The sequence below is a fragment of the Choloepus didactylus genome, chromosome 16 (genome assembly GCF_015220235.1).
Source record: "Choloepus didactylus isolate mChoDid1 chromosome 16, mChoDid1.pri, whole genome shotgun sequence".
Taxonomy (NCBI): domain Eukaryota; kingdom Metazoa; phylum Chordata; class Mammalia; order Pilosa; family Megalonychidae; genus Choloepus; species Choloepus didactylus.
The window spans coordinates 82,817,286-82,835,714 of NC_051322.1; the positions used below are offsets into that span (position 1 = coordinate 82,817,286).

Here is an 18,429-nt window from a genome sequence, read left to right on the forward strand (position 1 = left end):
TGTCTATGGAGTGAGGAAAAAATCCAGCTTCATTATCTTGAATGGAGACATCCAGCTTTCTCAGTAACCCTTCGTTGAGGAGAATATTTTTTCCTTATTGAACGGTTTTGTCACCCTTGTTGAAGGCTTTATTTTTGTTATTCATATCTAGTTTCATTCCATTGTTGTCAGAGAAGATAATGTGAATGATTTCAAACTTCCTAAATTTATTGAGACTCATTTTATGGCCTAACTTATGGTTTCTAATGTAAATTATTCCATTAACACTTGAGAAGGGAAAGCTGCCTGATGTTTTGGAGCAGTGTGTTTGCATGGATCTGTTAAGTCTGATTGTTTAGAGTGCTGTTTAAATCATCTTTTTTTTTTTTTTTTTACTGATTTTAATCTAATTGTTTTATTCATAACTGAAAATGGGACACTGAATTTCCAACAATCATTTTAGAACTGTCTCTTGCCCCAATTCTGCCAATTTTTGCTTTTATTTGTGTACATTGCTGTTTGTTAACCATAGTTTATAATTCTTATATTCAAATGAATGACATTTTAACATTTGTAATTTATCTCTTTTAACAGTTTTAAATTTAAAGTCTGTTTTTTTTAGATTACTTTAGCAACCTCACCTCTCTTTTCACCTTATTTACTGTATTTGCATCTTTGGGTCTAAAATAAGTCTCTCATAGGCAGCATATAGATGGATCAAGTTTTTCTTTTTTAAAACCCATTCTGCCAGTTTCTGCCTTGAATTGGAGCATTTTCTTCAATATGTTATATATTATTTATTCCCTATTTCCTCCATTACTGTGCTCCTCTGTTTAATTCCCCTTTCAAAGTGTTCAATTTTTATTTGCTTGTCATTTATTTTCTGTTCTTATGCAGTCCACCCATCTCTCTAACATTGTTATTGTCAAAAATTTATTTCTTTATACCTTTATAAGCTTGTTATTGATTTATAACTTTTGTTTTATACGTTTTTCTTTTAAATCACACAGAAACAAAAAGAGGAGTTACAAGCCAGTTACATGGTAATACTAGATTTTATATTTATCTATGTATTTGTCTTTACCAATATTCTTTATTTTTACATTTGGCCTTGATTTACTCACTAGTGTACTTTTATTTCAGACTCAAGGAATACTCTTGTGTGACAGGTAACTAGTTATGATGTCTCTCAACTTTTTGTATCAAGGAACATCATATTTTTTCCTTCATTTATGGAGAGTTTGCACAGTGCATTTTCTCTCTTTCATTATGTTAAATGTGTCATCTTAATAAGTCCTGGGCTCTGTGGTTAGTGATAAGAATCTGGTGTTTAATATTATTGAAAATTACATGTTTGTGCTGTTATTTCTTGTTGCTTTCAAGATTCATTGTGCTTGGTTTGTATTATTTTGATTATAATGTTTGAAAAATTTGTGCATGACTTTGTATTTCACTTTCTGGAAATTCACTGAGCTTCTTGGATGTGTAGATTCATGTTATTATTAAATTTGGTAAGTTTTAAGTCATTTTTTTCTTCAAATATTCTGAGTTCCCGTTCTCTACACCCTCCACCCACTTCAAGGATTATCATTATGAACATGTTGATTTATTTTATGATGTCCCAGAAGCCTTGTAGACTCTATTTCATTTTCTTCATCCTTTTTTTTATGCTCCTCAGAATGGATAATTTCAATTGATCTATCTTAAAGCTTCCTGGTTTTCCTTCTGTCCTGCAAATCTACTGTTGTAATCCTTTAATAGATTTTCTACTTGTTTCTCTTGTTTTCAACACCAGAATTTCTAATTGAAGTTTTTATCTGTTTATTGATATTCTCTATTTGTTGAGTCATCATTTCTTGCTTTTCTTGATTTTATGTTTTCCTTTAGCTCTTTGAGCATATTTAACACAAATGATGTGTAGTCTTTGTCTAATAATTCCAATGTCTCCTCTTCCCCAGGGACAGTTTTTGTTGTATTTTTCTTTTTGTGAATGGGCCATACTTAGTTGATTCTTTGCATGCCAATTTTTTAAATGCAATTTTATTGAGATATATTTATACATAATACAATCCATCCAAAGTATGCAATCAGTGGATCACAGTGTCATCCTACAGTTGTGCATTCATTGCCACAGTCACATTTAGAATATTTTCATTACTCTAAAATTAATAAAAACATAAAAGTAAAATAGAACACCCAAACCATCCCATATCCCTTATTCCCCCATACTATTTATATATTTTTGTCATTATTTTATTACACATCTGCCAAACTCTGGGTAAAGGGAGTGTCAGTCAGAAGGTTTTCACAATCACATGGTCACATGATTAAATTTATATACTTATACAATTATCACCTTGAATCAAGTCTAATGTATTACAGTTCCCAAGATTCAGGTATTTCCTTCTAGCTATTCTAACACAGTAGAAACCAAAATGGAATATCTGTATAATGCATAAGAATAGCCTCCAGAATGACCTCTTGACTCTATTTGAAATCTCTCAGCCACTCTAACTTTATTTTGTTTCATTTCTTTTCCCCATTTTGGTCAAGATGGTATTCTTAATCCCACAATGCCAGGGCCAGGTTCATCCTTGGGAATTAAGCACCATGTTGTCAGAGAGATATACAACCCTGGGAGTCATGTCCCATATGGGGGGAGGGAACTCATTTTACTTGCAGAGTTGACTTAGAGAAAGTGTCTACATCTGAGCAAGAAAAGAGGTTTTCTTGGGGTTACTCTTCCTCATAATTATAGGTAGGCTTATCTTCTTTGCAGGAATAAGTTTCATAAAGGCAAGTCCCAAGATAGAGGGAATGACTTATTAAATTGGGAGTCCCTAATGCTTGCAAAACTATCAGGAATTCCCCAGATGAGGAAGCTTAATGTATTCACATTTTTACCTAGTCCGTCAAGGGGACTTTGCAAACACTGTTTTTTACCCAAAGTATTCTGGGTTGTATTGGGGTATCACATTAACCTGTATAGAATAACAAGTTCTTATTCCCCATTCTAGGTTCCATGCAACCATGTTGCTTAAAAATATGACCAAAAAATTACATTAGAAAGTGTGTAACAGAGAATATAAATTTTGTAGCAAACAAATATCCCTTAAATAACTGTCAAAACTTGTGTCCACTCTAAGAGTTACAATCTACAAATGTTTATAACAAGCCTCATTGAACACTCCATGCTCCTGCATTGTCAATTGCCCAATCTCTGTCCATGTCCTATCCCCTGGTATCTATGCCCTGGTATTCAATTCCCAGCATTTGCTCATCACAGTTGGTTTATAATAGTGAGAATTTACAAAATTTGTCATTTTGTTTTTTACTTATCTCACTCAACATAATGCCCTCAAGGTTCATTCACCTAGGTGCATGCTTCCTGCAGGCATTCATAATTCCATTTTATGCATACACCATAGTTCCCCCTTCCATTCACCCATCAATCTACCCTTCTGCCATCTTCATCCATTGCAAATCTTGAATACTGCTGCCATAAACAACAGTGTGTTAATGTTCATCCATGTCCCTGCTTTCAGTTCTTCTATATATATACCAAGTAATGGAGTTGAAGGATGAAGTGGGAACCCCATACTCAGCCTCCTGTGTAACCACCACACTACTCTGTAAAGAGTCTGAATCATTCTACTTCTCTACCAACAGTGAATATGTGTATCTTTCTCTCCACATATTGTCCAACATTTGTATCTTTCTGTTTATTTTTTAAACAGGTTTATTCACACAACATGTGATGCATCCTAAGTGAACAATCAGTAGCTCCTGGTATAATCACAGAGTTATGCTTTCATGTCCACATTATATATGAGAACATTTTCATTTCTGCCACAAAAAAGAAGAGGAAAAAAAAGAAAAAAAAAAAGAAAATAATAAAGAATAAATATAAAAATAAAATAAAATAAAAAAGAGAAACAACACATAAATCCCATAGCCCTCCCTTATATTTCATTCTCTTGACATTTAGCTTTGGTGTATCACTTCTGTTACATTTAATGAAAGAATATTACAGTGTTATTGTCAACTATAACCCCTAGTTTGGATTGATTGTATTTTTCCCATATACCATCCCATTTTCAACACTTTGCAATGTTGAAATTCTCATGTTCTCCCACAAGTAAAAACTTTCTTACATTTTTATGTTTAATCACCATAATTGTCTCTGTAGGTTTTGCTAAGTATAAAGTCCCTGTTTTATCCTCTATCTTTCCTTCTGGCATCATAAATGTCCCTAGCCTTTCTCTTTCAAACATACTCACACCCAGCTTTGCTCATTATGCTTGCAATATTGTGCTACCATCATGTACTATTGTGCTCTCCATTTCTGGGTCTTTACAATCCATCCTGTTAAGCATTCGGTACTCCTTCAGTATCAAATGCACAATCTCTACCCCCTTTCTACTTCCTGATAATCTGTGTTCTTAACTAGAACTCTCAGAGTTTGCTCATTATAGTTAGTTCATATTAGGGAGACAACACAGTATTTGTCCTTTAGTTTCTGACTTATTCCACTCAACATAACATCCTCAAGTTCCATCTATGTTGTTGCATGCATCATGACTTTATATGTGTATACACAGTTTATTTATTCACTCATCCTTTGATGTATATTTGAGCTATTTCCATCTCTGATAATCATGAATAGTGCTGCTATAAACATCAGTTTACAAATGACCATTTGTGTTCTAGCCTTCAGTTTCTTCAAGTACTTAGCTAGTAATGGGATTGCTGGATCATATGGCAATTCTATACTTGATGTCCTGAGGAACCACCATACTGCCTTCCAGAGCAGTTGCAGAATTCTACATTCCCACCAAAGTGAAATAATTGTACATGTAACTCTTCCTCCTCATCTTCTCCAACACGTGTAGTTCTCTTTTCTTTTTTTTATAATAATCACTCTGCTAGGTGAGAGATGATATATCATTGTGGTTTTGATTTGCATTTCCCAAATAACCAGTAAAGATGAGGATCTTTTCATATGTTTTTTGAGTCTTTTGTATTTCCTCTTCAGAAATGTGTCTAGCCATGTTTTTTTTTTATCATTTTATAACTAGTTTTTTGAATTTTGGTTGTTGAATTGTATGATCTCTTTATATATTCTGGATATTAAACCCTTATCAGATATATGATTTTCATATACTGTCTTCCATTGCATAGGCTGGCTTTTTATTTTCCTGACAAAGTCCTTTGATGTGCAAAAGTTTATGATACTGAAGAAGTCTCATTTATCTCTTTCTTTTTTCATTTCTCATGCTTTGAGTTTATGGTCTAGGATACCAACTCTTAGTGTCAGAATAGAGCATTTGAAGATGCACTTTGGGCTACTATCTGAAATTACTCTCCAACAGCTTCAATTCCATCTCTTCTGGGGGCTGTTGATGTGGAAAAAGATAAGGAGTCAGTGAGAAAGAAGAAGGACAAAATGTAGGAGAGAAATAGAAAAAAGGTTTTTTGGAACCAGGGAATACATGACAGCTTTTATGTGCCCCCTCTTCTCAGAGCCCAGCCCCTCTTTAGCACCCCCAGCTCCAAAAATTAGTTAATTAACTTATTAATTAATTCTGTAGTCAAGGCTGGGTTGAGTACCCCTTCTTGCCCTCAGCAGATTGGTATTATTTTTCCCTTTCAGGGATTCAGCTGCAAGACAGTCCATGAAGTCTGGATGGAGAGGGGCACAAGGCCCCTTGTCAGGGGGAACTTACAAAGTTCACTGGGATCTCAGCTTTTCCTCTGGTTCCAAATTTGTGTATGATGTGTGACTGGTCACTAGAGAACCTGTAAGCACTGATTCATACAGTTCCTGGGTGTTTACCAGCTGCCCTAGAGGAGAGACTAAATTCCACCCCTCACCATTTCACCATCTTGCCCTGCCCCTCCATTGCCTATAACTTTTTTTTATCTTCATTTTATTGAGATATATTCACATACCACGCAGTCATACAAAACAAATCATACATTCGATTGTTCACAGTACCATTACATAGTTGTACATTCATCACCTAAATCAATCCCTGACACCTTCATTAGCACACACACAAAAATAACAAGAATAATAATTAAAGTGAAAAAGAGCAATTGAAGTAAAAAAGAACACTGGGTACCTTTGTCTGTTTGTTTCCTTCCCCTATTTTTCTACTCATCATCCATAAACTAGACAAAGTGGAGTGTGGTCCTTATCATTGCCTATAACTTTTTGACTGATTATAAAATTATTTACAGAAGTCCAAGCCATTTAAAGAACAATTAGACAGCTGTGATTTTGCATTTTCTAAAAATGTACAGTATATTGTTTTAGTTTGTAACAGGTGAAACTGCGTACTGAATAATAAGCTCTCCTAAAGAAAGGGCTAATTTTGTTAAACAAAGATTTACTAGAGACAAATGGGTATTTTATTTATTTGTATTCTTATAGAAAGATATGACTGCTAAGCAGTACTTGAAAAAAATCTACTATTTGAAAGTTGCAAAGAATTTGGAATTGAGGCACAAAAACAAGAACTATCTTGCAAAAATATTTATCAATTAAACTGTTAACCTAAAATTAAACAATAAATACTGAAGAACTTATTTCTTATTTTAACTTTTTATTTTGATATAATATCAGACTTACAGAAAAGACAATATTTGACAAAGAATACCTGTGTAATTTTCACCCAATTCCCCAGATATTAACATTGTATCAGATTATATTTTTTCCTGAACTGTTCAAGAATAAGTTGAAGACATGTTATCTCTTTACCCAATTTATATAAATATTTGCTAAAAACAAGGGTATTCTCTTAAATGACCACCATTCTGTTATCAAAAACATCAAGCTAATATTGATTTCTATTATTTTATAATCTACAAAACTTACTCTGATTTGAAAGGCAAGTCTGTCTCATTTGTTAATAGTTTGGTTGTTTTTTTTAAATTATTTTTAATTTTCCACCAATATGAATGCCAGTGTCCCTGCTAGAACCAACACTTCTTTTCAGGTTCAGCTGACAAGGGTTTGGGAAAGTGGTGTCTGTCAACTTTCTATAGACAACATTATTGACTTAAAGCTTCTTTAGCAATTTAAGATGAATGTCTTTTTACTGATGTAAGGTTCATGAAGTGAAGCATGCTGATCAAAATACCTGTAAAAATGATTTTGAATGGTCTACAAAACAAAAATTTGCCTACTGTTTGCAACTTCATTTTATACTCATGTCCTTCACTATCATCAGGAATGATGATTTCATGATCATAAAATATAAAAGCAGAAAATTAAGGCAACTTCTATGTCAATGCTAACTTTTATAATATAAATTTTGAAAAAAATTATTATTACTAGTGTGTTAATGAAGAAAACTTGATTTTTTTGTAAATGTTGCTTCTCTACTTAGAGGGCTTTCATTTAGACCATAGGCAATTTATTTTATAGAAGAACATATCTTTTCCATAATTTTCCTCAAAGCATTTTTCACTTCCTGGTTCCTCAGGCTGTAAATTAAAGGATTTAGCATGGGAATTACCACAACATAGAAAACAGAAGCTATTTTGTCAGTATCCAGAGAATGGCCTGTTTGGGGCTGCATATACATAAAGATGACTGTCCCATAAAATATACTGATGGAAGTCAGATGTGATGCACAAGTAGAAAAGGCCTTTTGTCTGCCTTCAGCAGAATTAATCCTCAGAATGGCAACTAGAATGAATATGTAGGATATGAGGACAATGAAAAGAGAGAAAAGAGTATTGAAACCAGCAAGTGTGAACAGTATCAGTTCTTTGATATCTTTGTAATGGGTTTTATGACAGGCCAGAGCAACCAAAGGAACATCATCACAATAGAAGTGATTAATTATATTCGAGTCACAGAAAGACAAGTGGAAGGTAAGAATTGCTTGTAAGAGTCCCACAGAAAATCCATAGAAATATGTGCCAACCACCATTTGAATACAAGCCCTTCTATTCATGACAATGGCATAGAGTAAAGGGTTGGTGATGGCCACATACCTATCATAGGCCATGATTGAGAGCATATACACTTCACATACCACAAACATGATAAAGCAAAACAACTGTGTGGCACAGGCAGGTATGGATATCCTTTTAATTTCCTGGAGGAAATTTACCATTGTGTTTGGGGTGACAGAGGAGGTATAGCAAAAATCAACAAAAGCTAGATGACTGAGGAAAAAATACATAGGTGTGTGAAGCTGAAGAGTGATTTGAATTAGCATAATTAACCCAAGATTACCCATGACACTAATTAAGTAGATCACCAGAAAGACTCCAAAAAGAAGGGCTTGAAGTTCCATACTATCTGTGAGTCCCATTAGGATGAATTCAGACACTTCTGAATTATTGCCTTTGGCCATGGAAAGTGTGTAGAAGTATCTTAAACCATTATCCCCAGAACATCTATTCTGGGTGATCTTGGCTTCTTGAATTAAGAAGTTGACTAACCCTTATATATGGAGGCCATACTGGAAAGATAATTCTCACAGATTTCATGGGCCATTCTTAGATTTCAATTCTCTTTCTTTGGGCCTGAAGGTATTTGCTCCAGGAAGAAAATCCAAGATGCTCAGTGCCCTGAGGTATTGTTAAAGAAGACAAAAGATACCTGAATTAAAGCATGAACTATCAAATAGAGAATGAAACCTCACTATTATAAGTGTAGGAGGATAAATACTTTGATAATTCAAGGGAAGACATGTCTCAGATTAATATATTAAGATGAAATAACTAGAAATTTCAATACAACTCAGAATCAAGACAATCATGACTCTGACTATTCTCAGCATGCTAGCCAGTGTAATGAAAAGAAGGGGTAAAATATTATTTACAACTAATTATATTGATTCATCCTGTTTTTAAGTAGCACTTTAAAAGTGGAATCCCATACAATGTGATATTTTGATGGTATGTGACATTGTTCCTGAACAATAATTTCAGTAGAAAATATTAATACATTTGTTAAGGTCATCATAAAGTGTTCAGTTACAGTTATATGATGAAAATGATAGCATAATAAAAATGCACCTTAAATTAAATATGAAAATATATTTTTCAAGAATCCATTCAAAATAATAACTTTTTAATTATTGTTTAATTTATTGCTGAAAAAATATACTCAAATATCATTGCCAAAATATTAAAAGCCATTATATTGTAGTTGATCCTTCCTTCCTTTTCTTTCCTTCCTTCCTTCCTTCCTTCCTTCCCTTTCTTCCCTATTGTAATCATTCACTACAGTTTATGCTATAAACTATCTCATTAAGTTTAATTTCATATCTATATTTCATTTTACAATCCATTCCATATTGTGCACATTTGTGACATAATTTTCAATATTGATAATCCTATGATTTGTACTTATTTGGTGCCCAGATGGACATTTGAAGCATTTCCAACTATTTCTCAGTAAAAATACTTTTCAAAACACCACTACACATATTTGAGGTATTTCCTTTTGACATGTTCCACCTGTGCACTCATTCGTGAACAAGTTTGAGATACTTTTCTAATTGAATACAATTGTTTTCAGAAAGGGTGAAGATAATTTATAAAATTATCAGCAAATTTTAAGTGGAAATGCCAATTATTTTTCCTATATTAATACTTAGGTAGCAAATCCTCAAATGTAACCTCAAAATTCTTATATTACTCTGAAAGGATAGTTTTCTAAATGTCCAACATTTTCAAATTATAGATAAGAAACCTAAAAATTAACATTTTAAAGTCCTTTACTGTTAAAAAATGTTTTTTCTGTTTTTTGTTCCTTGTTATAGTACATTTAGCAACTAATGTTTTCACCTTTATACTACAGAGGAAACCAAGGCACATATAGGTGGAATGAATTGTCTAAAGTTTTTTGATTAAGCAAATGGTAATGTTTAAAAAACAGAGGAGGAAAGGAAGGGAATTTCCATTTTTGAGACCTGTGGTTCAGACTAGCCCTGTGTCTCTATAACTCCACATAATTTATAGTATAATCATCAGAAGTGTATACTAAAATGAAGAGACCATAAAATGACCTAATGCAGGATTTTTAAAAATATTTTTATTTGAATGTAGTCTCCTCTCTTGGTCACTAATACCATCTTTCTTGTCATTTGCCACTAAGCATTTAATTGGTCCCTAGGTGAACAGGGAAGGAGATAAATGAGGAAAATATCATTCAACCTTAAAAAACAATGAAGTTCTGATATATGAGACAACACGGTAAACCTTGAAGACATCACACTGAGTGAAATAAGCCAGACACAAAAGAAAAAAAAAATTGTAAGATCTCATTGATATGAAATAATCGTAATAAGCAAATTCAGAGTCAGAAGGTAGAATATAGTTTCAAGGGGATAGGGTGGGGATAGAGCAATGGAGTTAATGCTTAATTGCACAAAGTTTCTATTTGAGGTGAGGGAAACATTTTGGTCATGGATGGTGGTGATGGTAGCACAGCATTGTGAATGTAATTAAGAGCACTAAACTGTGTATTTGAGTGTGTTTAACAGGATAAATTTTAGGTTGCATGTATGTTATTACAATAAAATTTTTAAAATGAACAAACAAAAAACATAGGATGGTAGAGCACAGTGAACCTTCATGTAAACCATGGACTGCAGTTAATAATAAATAAAAATAATTGTAATAATATTCTTACATCAATTGTAAAAACTACCACACTAATGGAAGTTGTTAATGATAGGGGAGGCATATGGGAACTCTGTATTCTCTGAATGATTTTTCTGTAACCTACAAGTTCTTTACAAATATATACACATATAAAAGACATGCATGGGTCATAAACTCAAACCTCTTTCTGTGTAATTGAAAACTGTGTGTGTGTGTGTGTATTTCATGTATTTATCAATTATCACATATGGTATTCTCATTTATAAATCATTACTCACATTCATATGACTAATGATTAGTAGAGTTGAAACTCAAGTCTTTGGGCTCATAGTAGAAAGGCCCCTAGCATGGGCCATTACCATTTCTAATGCAGTTTAATCCTCAAAAAGACTCTAAATCTAATGGTGTTATAATAATTTAATTGATGAATACTCTGGTATTCAGTGAGAGCACACACATAGTAAACAGAATCATTTGGGATCTAACCATATTTGTGTTAGTAAAAGATATGCTTTTGCCATTAGGGTATATTGCCTCCTGGGTTCAGTGTATTATAAGCTATACCTTAGTAAATAATGAGAACTTACCCAAACTTTGCCAGCATAACTGCATACTATTCTTTCTACAGGTAAGTGACCTATGATGTTTCAATTATTGTGAGTGTATTTATTTGGAATTCATTATTCCTCTGGGATTCTTTCCCTGAATTTCTTTTTTCAAAAAATGTTCTTGGAATACAAAATATAATGAGGTCTCATAGGCAAAAGAAAAACTGTTCACTTAAAGAGTTAGTCTTTAGAGGCCAAACCAGACTTTCATGTCAATAGTAGGTCATGTTAAATCACTGACAGAAATCAGATTAAAATGTATTATTCTCATTAATAAAGGAAATTTGTTGTATGTATTTATATGAAATAGGTTTATACTGTCATAATATTTTTCAAGAAATTTACAAATCAGGAAAACTCTTTAGACTATATGTTTTTGCTTTACACATGGAACATACTGTCTGTGCTGCCTTTGAGTCTTGAATCCTGAATTGTGGGTGGGAGATGCCTAGACTTTTGTTCATGCTCTGCCTGTTCCTAATTGTCTATTCACATAATGAATGATTGTTTATACATTATTCATTTGATAAATGAGGAGGTTGGTATAATTTATTTTGGATCAGAGAATTAGTTAATTTTAATATATTTGTCCTATAGGAAATGAGAAACTAGATGCAAAGTTTTATGATTACACATACATCTGAAATGCAAGTCTCTAGAAAAAACTTTCATTAACTAGTGATCAGATAGTCATTCATCTCTAACTGATGAAAATAGGCATTCTACTAGTTTTTAAATGGGAAAAAATTCAGATTATTTAGAAAAGTCCATTTTAATTAAGTCATTTTCTGAATTTCATGAACTCAGAATCCTGGTTTCTGTTGATGAAGACTTTCTTCAGGGCTTCTTTTACCTCCTTGTTCTGGAAGCTGTAGATCAAGGGGTTTAACATGGGGATGATCACTGTATAGAAGACAGAAGCCATCTTGTCTGTGTCAAGGGAATGATTTGAGCTTGGTTGTAAATACATAAAGATCAGAGTCCTGTAGAAAATGGTGACTGCCACCATGTGAGAACTGCATGTGGAGAAAGCTTTGCACCTGCCCTCAGCTGAGCACATCTTCAGGATGGCAGATATAATGCACATATAGGAGTCACAGACAGTCAGAAGGTAGGAAATGAATGTGATGCCAACACAAGCAAAGATCCACAGCTGTTTGGAGTGAGTGTCTGAGCAAGTTAGCCTGAGGAGGGGCATATCATCACAGTAGAAATGACTGATGATATTGGAGTGGCAATGAGAGAGGTGGAAGGTGAGGATGGTATGAAACAGTGCAACCAGGATGCTATAGCTATAGGGTGCCACTACAAGCTGAATGCAGATTCCTGGAGACATCATGACCATATAGAGAAGGGGGTTACAAATGGCCACGTATCGATCATAGGCCATGGAAGCCAGTAGCAAGCACTCGGCTATCATGAATGCCAGAAAACAGCATAATTGAACAGCACATACATTGGAGGAGATGAGATTTTGTTTGTACAGGAAATTCCCAAGCACTTTGGGTGTAATGACAGAAGAGTAGCAGAAATCGACAAAAGCTAGGTGGCTAAGGAAGAAGTACATTGGTGTGCTGAGTCTTGCATCTGTTTTAATGACCAGGATCAAACCCAAGTTACCCACTACTGTGAATAGATAGATGGACAAGAAAACCACAAAGAGAGGCATCTTTAGCTCCTGACAATCTGTGAGGCCCACAAGAATAAACTCTGTCACTGGGGTGCAATTAAATGGAGCCATGTGTGTCTTTCAGATGCTGGATGAGGAAGATGAAAGGAGTATTAAATCCACCTTACCATTTCTATAAGTCATCTTTTAATAACACAATACAGTGAGAAGGGTGTTTATTGTTAATACAAAAGACTACTATCTGATTATTATTATACAGGGATGCTGTGGATGGGAAAGAGAGCAGAAGAGATACTTGAGGAAAAGGTGTATTTCTGTCTCCCACTCCCCCATATTACTCTTTATACAGAGTTAAAAGCTGTAGGATAAGATTTAGTCCACATTGGTGCAGTCTTGGTTCAAATATCCTGCACATTATGTTATTTAAAAGTCAATCTTAATTTTTCAAAATATAATACTATTATTTTATTGAAGTAATGCTAACATTGATTACATAAAGGAAAATGAAACATCTTCAGTGTCATCACTCCGACAAATTTGCCATTTTGTGTGTGTGTGTGTAGACTGTTGCAAGGGTGACAGAGAATTCTCTGTTTTTCCATTATAACTTTATCATTTACCAAAGATAGGTCACTAGAGTTCCTGCACAGTCTCCAAAGTTGTGTTAATAATGCTTTTGTATCTCTTTTGTCCTCTTACTCTCTCCTTTTTTCCTGTCTTCACTTTATATTTGAAAAATGGAAAAAAAACAATTTTGCAAAAAAATATATGAATTACTTTACATGCACTGAAAAATTATGCACTAGAAATAAATGTTGCATAAATAAAATTAAAAAAATCATATTTCCTCACTTTTTTTTCACAAATTTCTAATGACTTACATCTCAAAAAGGTTTAGGACTACAGATTTTTTAATTTATTTGCTTTAATTTAAAATGTTTATGAAATGGATACTTTGTGGTTAATAATTACATTCAAAGTATGCTAATTTATTTTTTATCCTAAGTAAACATGTGATAGTCCATCCTGGAACTCTGACATGAAGATGGATTTTTAATGTCAAATGATAGCAAGAGAATCAAGGAAGAAAATATAGACCTAGGAAACTTTCAATCTTTTGTGCTCTAATTTGCATCTGAACACACTGAAGTCCATTTTAAGAGAAGAGTAACAAGTAAAAAAGAAAGACAAAATTAAGTATTGGTTTATAGGTCTGCTCTTACCAATACCCTTCTCCATATTAGTAGCATTCAGACTTTTCTGGCCATGACCCTTTGAAAGAAATAGTTGTTGTAAGATAAGATAAAACACAGACACACACAATCATATATACATATATATATATATATATATATCCAGAATGATACTCTAACATCTGGATATGTGGATGTGCTCATATTTTCTTTAAAGAAAAAAAACAGATTTCATTTAAAAATTCTGGTTATGATGTACTAAAGTGAACTTACTATATAGTAATTTTTCACAAGACATCTTAAACACCCCCCACCACCACCCCAAGGCTGCCTCTCACTACCACCAGCTTGAGAAATACAAACCCACACTACATACTACAACTACCTCCTAGTAGTGATACCTCTCCCTCTTTAGGACATTTCTTTATTACTTCTCTGAAGGAAAGCATCACTTTTTCCTTGCATTGAGTACCTGCACTAACCATTTTTATTTTTTAATCATAAATACAATCTAGTCTATGGATATTTTATATTCAAATTCCAATGAATTTTCTTCCTTTCTGTCACATTCAACATGCAGTAATCTAATGAGAATAAATGTTTTCCATCTCTCAATTACAATTTGCCCTTACATGCTTCCCTGTGTTTATATATGTGTTTCCCTGTGTCCACCTCTATCAAGTTATTGGGGGATGGACAGCTAAAGAGAAAACTATCCTTTAAAGCATATAAAATTTCCACCCTCCCTTTGAAACCCTCCCCTATATCTAAGTCCCATTCTGTGTTATCTTCTTTTATCTTTGTGTTCTGGAAATACTTTATACATAACTCATTTACAGATCTTCTCATATGTATGCAACCATATCTTTCCTTATTTCTTCTCTTTGATTTCAGGGATGTGAACCATGGATTTTTCATTCATTTCCTAACATAGTCTTTTCTGGATCAAGTTAGTAGAAAGCAAAACTTAATTTTGTTAATAATAGTTCAATATTTATTACCTTTGTTCACAGTTAATATTCTTTACTTGCATAATATATATTTAAGGATATATTGATAACTTTATGCTAGCAAACTCACCTCTTCTCTGGGTAAAATCACCAGCTTTTGTAAGAATGTGAAAGATTTTTGACAGAGATTACAGTCTAGTCAATGAAGTGCTTCATTTTTCCAAACCTCCTAATAGATCCTATCTTAGAGTACTCAAACCTTTGTTTTTTGAATCTCAATCTAATAAGAAGTATATTTTACATAATAAATGATACACACAAAACTGAAATAAAATGAGAAGAAAAACACTATTTACCCTTATTTCAGAAACTGACATCTAAGATGTGTTATTCTGTTTTATTCTGTTCTAGTTTACTTCATTTTTAAAATTATCTTGATCCCAGTTTTGAATTAACTCTTCTCACCTACCTGAGAGGAGTGTGCTATTTTTCCTCTGAGTCACATTGGCAGCAACAAAGTACAGGGTTTTGTCAGTGACTCTTTCCCAAAGGACCTTAAAGGGCAGGATGCAAACAAGATCATCAGAAAAACTACAGCCCATGCTCCATGGGGATTCCAAGGCAAGATGGAAATGAACTGAAATGCAATTATTTATCTATTGTTTTAATTGTTCATATTGTTTTTGCTGGTGTTGCTTGGTGAGTGAATTTGAATTGTTTTTGAAAGAGATAAATAAGAATTACAATATATCTTTCAAAAAACTCAAAGCTGACTCCCACAGAAACCTATCCCTGAATTCTGTATGACATAATGCTCCTCTCTTTGGTTTACTCTTCAAAAGGCTCATGACATCTTTGCTTACTCATCCAGGTTATCTCTGTTAGTTATTATTTAATTTCTTTTTGTTCTGGACTATAGAACACTCTTTCAGGATATTGTCTTACCTGATATTTGTTCCACAGCAAGGCTGTGCAGGAAAAAGAGGTTTCAATCTTTATTAGGGAATAATGCATCTCTGAAGAAACTGGCAATAATCCCCAATAGTGCAAAAAGCAATGTGGAGGACATAAAAGGAAATGAGGATTATTTTCCTCTACCCAAATAGAGTGTGTGGTCTGCTGTTTCCCTAGCAATTTGGAGCAGTAAGTATTGAACTAAGAATGGACAAGACACTTCAGATGTCTCTTTCAGAGGTTTCAAGTAGACGAGAGCACAGAAACCCAGTTAAGGAATTCCAGTGGCCTTTAAGATATATGTAAGGCATTTTATAGAAGCCGTGTTGTCCAAGGCAAGGAGAATCTTACAACCCCAAGAACTCTGATTTTGATGACTGATAAGCAATCTATTATGGATAATTTTATGGAGAAACAAGGATTGTCCTGTCTGTTCCATCCATGGGCTTTGAATATGAGTTTTTCCACATAGTTTTCTATTAAATAAATCCCCAGCTTTAATTCAGAGCTGCAATGTAATGGGGCAGGGAGAGCCAGGATCTGGCATTGCCTCACACGTGATGCATTAGCACATCAGATGCAGTGAACAGGGGAAAGCAGCAAAGACTTTGAAGTTGCAGCCTGATGTGAGCATATTGTGTCAGCGTTAATCAGAATTGATGCCTACATATAGACCGTATGTTTAAGGTAGTAAGTAATTCTTGTATGTATATAAAGACATCATTTTGCTTTAAAATAGCAAGCATACCTGCTGCTGATGGCCAAATCCCCTATACATACTGCCTTTTACCATAAAATACCATGATTTGGGTCTGATATGAGATAATAGTTCAAAAACTAATATACCATTCTTAAAAAAATTTAGGAAGATTGGTGGTTTTCTTAGACAATCTACTCAACCCTAATATAATTGAGGGTTAAGCCATTAATACCTCTAAACTAAAAAATGAAGAATTCCCTAAATTATGATTGATTCTACAACTCTGTTTTTTTAAACATCTGCCCTAAAATATATCAGTGCAAACAATTACATATAGCCTAAATGATAAAGGACATTTTAATTAATCAGGAAAAACCAAAGCTGCAGTGCTTTACATAGATGTCCAGTCACTTTTACAGGTGAATTATTAGAGCTGTATAAGAAAGGAACAACAGATAAGGCCAAGGATCAACAAAAGACTTTGTTATTCCAGTTTAATTGCTTAAGGGAAACATTTTCCAGGATGTCCCATACTTCCCCTCACTCTGCTGTGCAGTTTATAGAGAAATGTTTGGATAACACAGGAATTAGAAGGGAACAATTTATTTGGTCAGAACTTCTACTGAACTAAATTCTTTACTTCTCTCTATAATCTCTCCAATAAGTGGACACATATACATAGAAAACTGCAGTGATTTCCCTTGTTACATTGCCTTTGTATTTTATTTTATTGAAATTTATTTAACAATTCTGTGCTGTATATAGGTTGCAAAAAGAAAAGCAGTACAAAATGGTGCAGAGTGAGGAATAAATCTCCTTCACCACTAATTCCTGATCCTGTTTCCCTTCAGCAGAGATAACTTCCATTATGATCTTTACACTATATTTTCAAAAACTTCCTATGTAAATTCATGCATTTGAACAGATTAGATTGAATTCAAATGGTAATGAATAGAAGTTGTTAACCATAATTTGTAGGATAGTGTTTTTACAATGCTCTTTAAACATTAGTTATTTTATAGGATTTCAAAGGCTTCTCCCAGGGCAATTATTATCTTTCTATTTCTCAGTCTGTAGGTAAAAGAATTCAGCAGAATCAGAGTCAAACCAAGTTCTGGGAGGAGAAAGTGGTTGACTAGAAAGGGGACACGTAGGGGAACTTTTAGGGTGAAGAAAGTGTTCTGTTTGGTACTAGGTGGTAGATACTTGACTAGATGCATTTGTCAAAAATCCATAGAACTATACTCAACAAAGTGAAGCTTAAAATATGTAAACCAATTAAAAAATCAACCAGGTTGTCAGGGATAGCAGGATGGAATGCATACTATGATGAATGAATCTAACTATTCTAAATATGTGTCAAAAGCACACTGGGGATGGGAGGCATTAGCTGACCTAAGTAACTTTGAAAGATGCTGTTTTTACTAGAAATTGTGAACTTGTAGACAAAAGGAAACCTTGTACTCTAGTTGGTAATTTTTTTTTCCTCATAGGGTTATGAGTTAGCAATTCTGAATCTGCTGCACATGTATACTGCCGTTAAACATATAAATAGTTCTTGGATGGTGAGAGCCAGATTTCTCACCATAGAAGAGGAAAGTTTCAGAGAAGCATGAAGTGAATACTAGAGCTAACCCTGTGGTATTGGAATAGAATTGTTGGAAATACCTGAATGAACTCATGTTTAGTTTCATACATATATACACACACACACACACACACACACGTGTGCACACACACATGCACGCACACAGTGCTCTCTTCAATCCTCTACTGGAAAATT

General features: G+C 33.8%; 2 protein-coding genes across 2 annotated transcripts; both read right to left on the reverse strand.

Moving 5' to 3' along the window:
- Positions 1–7,400: 7,400 nt before the first annotated feature.
- On the reverse strand, positions 7,401–8,360 carry LOC119511670 (olfactory receptor 5AL1-like). The gene has a single exon (XM_037806178.1). The coding sequence runs from the start codon at positions 8,349–8,351 to the stop codon at positions 7,401–7,403; it is 951 nt and encodes a 316-aa protein (XP_037662106.1). The 5' UTR covers positions 8,352–8,360.
- A 3,640-nt stretch (positions 8,361–12,000) lies between these two features.
- On the reverse strand, positions 12,001–12,960 carry LOC119511772 (olfactory receptor 8U9-like). Its single transcript, XM_037806306.1, has one exon. The coding sequence runs from the start codon at positions 12,958–12,960 to the stop codon at positions 12,001–12,003; it is 960 nt and encodes a 319-aa protein (XP_037662234.1).
- Between the last annotated feature and the right edge of the window lie 5,469 nt (positions 12,961–18,429).

Bases quoted from the DNA above. Each gene is read 5' to 3' on its own strand.
- LOC119511670 (XM_037806178.1), bottom strand. From the start codon at position 8,351: ATGGCCAAAGGCAATAATTCAGAAGTGTCTGAATTCATCCTAATGGGA.
- LOC119511772 (XM_037806306.1), bottom strand. From the start codon at position 12,960: ATGGCTCCATTTAATTGCACCCCAGTGACAGAGTTTATTCTTGTGGGC.